Source organism: Macrotis lagotis, chromosome 1 (assembly GCF_037893015.1).
Source record: "Macrotis lagotis isolate mMagLag1 chromosome 1, bilby.v1.9.chrom.fasta, whole genome shotgun sequence".
Classification (NCBI taxonomy): Eukaryota; Metazoa; Chordata; class Mammalia; order Peramelemorphia; family Peramelidae; genus Macrotis; species Macrotis lagotis.
In genome coordinates this window covers 921,286,523-921,293,156 of record NC_133658.1, presented here as the reverse complement: position 1 = coordinate 921,293,156, position 6,634 = coordinate 921,286,523, and the positions used below count along the sequence as shown (strand labels likewise).

At 34.1% G+C, this 6,634-nt stretch overlaps 1 protein-coding gene across 1 annotated transcript; it reads right to left on the bottom strand.

Moving 5' to 3' along the window:
* Positions 1-452: 452 nt before the first annotated feature.
* LOC141492721 (olfactory receptor 2AJ1-like) lies at positions 453-1,448 on the bottom strand. The gene has a single exon (XM_074193367.1). It carries the CDS (start codon positions 1,446-1,448, stop codon positions 471-473), a length of 978 nt encoding a protein of 325 aa, XP_074049468.1. The 3' UTR covers positions 453-470.
* Positions 1,449-6,634: the final 5,186 nt, after the last annotated feature.

Genomic DNA, 6,634 nt, shown 5'->3' with positions numbered 1-6,634 from the left:
GCGTTTCTGTGTGTGTGTGTGTGTGTGTGTGTGTGTGTGTGTGTGTGTGTGATCAGTTTGGGGGATATTTGAGTATGAACACTATCAAGAACTCTAGATAATTGGCCAGTTAAGGAATGATATGGAAAACAATGGAGTTTGATAGCACCTTTGAACCAGTAAAGATGATGGAAAATTATGACATGAATCATAGACCTTTTAAATCTTATTGTACCATCTGGTTGTTATTTACAACATAGGAGATTACTGTCTAATATAGAAAATGAGACACGAATCACAGTATCATTCTTGAAATAAATTTTACAAGAATTCTTGAAATAGATACAAAAAGTAAATACATTTTCCTTAGAGTGGCATATAAGTGAGTTGGTTGAGTTACCTTTGTCATACATTAAAAGAGGGGAAGAAGCAACAGTTTGGTTTCAATCCCAGAAGTTCATGAATACTATTTTAAATATTTCCACACATTTCTAATGAGCATTCAATCTAATTTTTAAAAAATATTCATTTCTGTGACTAAATGCTTTATCTAAAACCTTCTTTAGGGCTCCTAAGACATCTTTATTTCTGAGGCTGTAAATGACAGGGTTGAGCATGGGAGCAAGAATAGTATATGAGATGGCAAAGACCTTGTCCTGACCTGGAGTATGATAGGACTTTGGTCTCATGTATGTAAAGATAACTGAACCATAGTACATGGCAACCACAGCCAGGTGGGAGGAACAAGTGGAGAAAGCTTTTTTCTGGGCCTCCAGGGAATTCATATGAAGCACAGTGCGGAGAATCTGACCATAAGAGCCAAGGATGATGCAGACAGGAATTAGGAGGAAGAATACAGCAGTCACAGACACTCCTCTTTCATATTGTGAAGTATCAATGCAAGAAAGTTTCAACATAGCTGGGATTTCACAGAAAAAGTGGTCAATGACCCTTGTTCCACAAAATGGGAGGAGCAGTACATAAGTTGTATGAATTATAGAGTCGATGATTCCCCCAAGCCAGCATCCAGCAGCCAAAATGACACTGATTCGATGGTTCATGAGGATTGGATAGCGCAGTGGGTGGCAGATGGCTACATAGCGATCATAGGACATGGCTGTGAGAATAAGGCACTCAGTACCCACGAAGCTGGAATAGAGGAAGACTTGGAATCCACAACCTGCAAATGTGATGGACTTCCTTCCAGATATGTAGTTAATGGCCATCTTGGGAACAATATTGCTGATATTCAAGATATCCGTGAAGGAGAGATGCTTGAGAAGGACGTACATTGGAGTGTGGAGTCGGATGTCAAGGTGAATAAGAAGAATCAAGACTGTATTACCCATAATTGCCACCATAAACATGATGAGAATAATTGTTAAGAATAGCAATCCATATTGGTTTGTATCCAATAATCCTAGCAGGATGAAATTGGTATCCAAAGTCTGGTTCTTTTCCTCCCTCATCAGTATTATTTCCCTTTTACACCTATAGTCCAAAAGACAAGTATTCAAAAGGGGAGAATATTGGATAAAAAGCAAATTCATGACTGAGCCTGTGACTACAAAATAATGGTTGTCTATAATTTGCTTCATTCATTTAATTCAAGAAATTGCAATTCAAAGAAATTAATCAAATGAATTACTTGAACTAACAGTACTTGAGATCACCAATTCATTTATAGAAGTTGTGAAAAAAAAACAAGAGGCTTATCTGGGCACTTTTTTGCATTCATATTCCTTTCTTATTTGATTTCTTAGTTTGATAGATATTCAGGAAGCTGATTCAGCCTCTCAATGCTGAATCTTTCTTCCTAGGTGAATAGGACATTGTTCAATGCAATGAAGTGATTATACAGTAATGTAACTTTGGAGGAGAATTATTTCTTTGTGAAATGTTCAATTATACCAGATTCAGTAGTAAAAATTCCCTGGGCCAACCAAGGACTGTTTTGTTCATCATCATGTTTATCATGATCACTGTCATAATTATCTTTTAAAATTAATTTTATTTTTAATTTCTGAAATAAAACAAGCTTTTCTGTAGAAGAGTAGAATAAAAAACATGATATTTTGTGTGAAACTTCTATTTCAACTTTCTATTTCTTTGAAATATACCATAAAATTATCAATTTCCTTTTCCCTTTTTGATCTTCCAGTTTGATTTACAAAAGGTTCCTAATAGACACAAATAGGTGTATGCATGTATAAATATATGTTTGTGTGTATATAAAATTATTTTTATGACCTTTTATTTATTATTTCTTTCTTTAGATGCAGCTAGGGTCTTTCTACCTAAGTATTTATCTTTTTTTAAATTTATGTATTTGTAACAGTTGAAATGAACTAGTCACTCAAAATGATTCTTAAAGCAACATTGCTACTTAGAATATACAATTGTCTCTAGGTTCTATTCACTTCATCTTTTATTATTTTGTGCAAGTCTTTCCATGTTTGAGCTCAGCATGTTTAATAGTGCAGAATTATTCCATCATAACCAAATGCCACAACCTTTACCCAGTTGATGAGAATGCCTGCCATTGCCATTTCTTTGCTAATGCAAATAGAGCTACTATAAACTATTAATGCATTTCCCTCCATCTTATTTTGACTATTTTTTCCACAATCTCTAAGCTACCTTATCTTTCCTCCCCATCTTCCACTTCCCTTCTCATCTACTCTCCAAGAATTTGAATTCTACCCTTTCCCCTACCCTCCCTGTGTGAATCCACACACTCCTCTGGTAGCCCTACCTTCCCAAATCCTAATCGATAAAGACCTCTAAGTGTTCCTCCCTATACTCATCTCAGTTTTATTACCTCTCTACAAGTTCAGAAGATTCATACCATTCCAGATGTTTATATTATCTATTCTTCTACTGAGATAAGATTAAGATTTCAACATTCCAGTCCTCCATCCCTACCAACTTCCTCTGAAATTATTTCTTTTTTATATGCCATTTAATAATAAAATTTCTCCTTTATTTTTCTTACTCGATTTTGTTTTTAGAACCATCCCATTATAAACAACTCAGATCCAATCTAACTTTCAAACTATGTTAGTAATGATTGCAGTTTTAAGAATACTGATATTTTCAAACATAAAATTTTATATATTCAGACATAAGTATACATGTTTATGTGATATTTGTCATTTTTCTTGAAGAAGGCTATGATATCAAGAAGAAGGTGGCAACACAAGCCAATCAATTGGATTTGAGTGAGGGGTAGTCCTAAGTCATCATCATAAGCACCACCTCACATGTCAATTTGTATACATAAATACCCTACATATATAGATTATATATAAAATGCACATACATATGAATGAGTGGAATAGTATGAATACCTTAAATTAGTCTACTTTATTCTTTATATTTCATCTATATTTTTGTATGTCAAATTTTAAATTGAATTCACATTTCTGGGTCTTTTTTGTTTCTATTTTTTTACAAATACCTACAATACTTTCAGTTCATCAAATATCCATTTCCTTTTTTTTCATCCAGGATTATAGTCAACTTTTCTGGATAAATTATTCTTGGGTGCAACACCCAATCTTAAGCTTTTCAAACTATGATGTTCCAAGTCCCACTGTCTTTTAAAGTAGGAGCTACTGGGTCTTGTGAAATCTTGAGTATATTTCCACACTATTTACATTGTATTTTTTGCTGTTGTTGTTTGGAATGTTTTCTCTTTAACCTGGTAGTTTTGGACATTGACTATGGCATTCTTATATATTTTCCTCTGATTGACTTAATTAGGCGAAAGGTAATCATCTCTCCTCATACACATTTATATGCTAGGGTTTGGGTTCCTGTCCTACACTCATACCAAATGTTGCATATTCTCTTCTCAAATCTTTATCTAGGATACTCTCTATGTATATTATCACAAAGATTATGTAGAGATTTATAACTGCTTTTCTTTTCAGAAAAAAAAGACTGAAGATTTTGTCAACATACAACATCTATTTTCAAAATCTTATTATTCAGTTTTTTTTTCTTTTACAATATAAAAGGATTGAATTAAGCCTAAATCATTTGATGATGTCAATGTGACCATAGTACCTTGATATGTCTTCCTAGTTTATTTTTTTTTACTTTTTATATGTTAACAATTTGGTATTTCCACATTTACTTAATGGAACATTTAAATACTTTAAGCTGCTTTGGCTTTTTGATAAACTTTCTGTTGCCAACTTGTTTGGTAATAATGAGTTTTTTTCCTTTGTTATTAAAGAGGACCAAATAGCATCACTATATTCGATACAAATTAGAGACAATATGTCTGAGTGTGACTGTTCAGACAAGTTTGAGCTCAGGATGCCCTACCACCAGTTAAGCACTAATAGTCCCCATGAACCCCTAGAGATTCATGTGAATTGCTTCCATTTTGCTTACTTGATAGAGGGCAACCCTCTCTCTGATGAGGGCATGCCATGATGGGTAGTCCTATGCCAGTGTTTCCCATGATAATCAATTCCAATGTTTTTTAAAGAGATATTGAGATTGCTCTTGTATCATATTTTTGTCTCCCTATGTGAAAACTTTCCTTCGTTTGAGTTCTTTATAAAATAATCTTTTGGGCAAACATACATTTGGAATGTTAATACCATGTCCAGCCCACCAGATTTTCATTCTATGTGTATCATTTGAAAGTTTGGCAGTTTAGTTGAAGAAGAGATATCAGTTAAAAACTTCACTTGTATAAAAATATTCATAGTGGCCCTTTTTCTTTTAGCAAAGAATTGGAAATTGAGTGAATGTCCATCAATTGGGAAATGGTTGAAGAAATTATGATATATATGTGTATATATATATATATACATATATATGTATATGTATATATATATATATGTATATATACATATATACATATATATGTATATATGTATATATACATATATGTTATGGAACCCTATTGTTGTATTAGAAAACAAAAGGGATGTAACGACTTGCATGTAACGACTTGTACACCCTGACAGCTACATGAGGGTGATGATCAACCTTAATACACTTGCTCATTTCATCAAAGCAATAATGAGGGACAATTTTAGAGTACCTGTGATGAGAATACTGTCTGTAACCAGAGGAAACTGTGGAGTTCTAACAAAGACATTCATTTTTTTTAAAGTGTCTTATGTACTACATTATTTTGTTATCTTATATTTTATTTTTTCCTGAAGAATATAATTTCTCTCTCAACACATTCAATTTTGATTAATGTATAACATGGAAACAATGTGAATATTATCAAACTGCCTTCTGTGGGGGGGATGGGGAAAAGTATAAAATTCAAATCTTACAAAAATGATAGGTAGAAACTAAGATTGTATTTAATTGCAAAAAAAAAAAAACTAGAATATTTTTTAAAATATAAAGGATCTCAGTATATTGTATCTTGTCCTGCCAGGTGATCTTCAGAATCTTCCTAAGACATTTTAAATAAACTATTCAGTTTCTTAGCATGGAATTGGTAGATTGTTCAGGTTTCACAGGCATACAGCAATGAGGTCAGCACAATGGTCCTACAGACTTTTAATTTGGTAGGTAGTGCAATACCTCTTCTTTCTCACACTTTTTTTGGTAACTCCTGAAATACTAAACTGTGTAAATCCATATGTCAACCAAATTATCAATTTGAATCTCTCTGGAAAGGACAATTCCAAGGTAAATAAATTTTGCCTTAATATTCAAGACTTCACCATTTGTTGTAATTCTAATTATGGATGGTGTGTGTCTGACTGATTGAACTTTTGTGTTTCTCAGTGTTAATTGTTAGACCAAAATGAGCACAAGCAACAGAAAATCAATCTGTATAGTGAAGCATCTCAGTTTCAGAGGTTGCCTTGAGTGGACAATCATCTGCAAACAGAAGATCATATATCCATGCTCCCTGCACCTTGGTCTTGGCTTGTAGCCTTTTCAGGTTAAAGAATTTACTATCATCATGACAGTTGAGTTTGTTTCTGTGCTAATCCTAAGTGAAGACATTTGATAATATGGCTGAAAATATCTTGTGAAAAGGTTTGGAAGCAAGGATACAGCCTTGTTTCACTCCATTGGGCCCAGGAAAGCTCAAGGGCATCATCAATTCTCCAGAACCCAGCAATGGCACCATTATGAAACTGACATATAGTACTGATGCAAAGACACCTGGGAATGGGAGTGATGAGATCAGTTGGACACAAACTTTGTACATCTTTTGTTTGCATTGTAAAGGGAATCTTCCTTCTTCCTTTATCATCTAATTTAGGCTACACCTGAGGGCCAGACCTTCAACCTGATTTGGATTGCACTGTTTTCTGGTGGGGCAGCAAATGAACACAGTCTCTGGAAACACCCAAGATCACCCAAAAGAGACCCCTCCCCAAAAGGCAAAATCTCCAGTGAGGGACTTGGGTCACTCCCAGGTCACCACCCCATCTCATTGACTCAGAGAGAAGATTTAAGGAGATTGATGAACAGAAATGGGTTTGCTCTCTTTTACCCTCCAGCCTCCTGCTGAACCCTGGCCAGCTGGCCTGGCCAATTCAATCAGCAATCCACATGGTCTTCTCTTTAAATAAACTCTTTTAAATTATTCAATTACTTTCTTAATATGTTATAACTACTTTTAATAAATTTCTATTGTCTTTGCAAAACCTGCAAT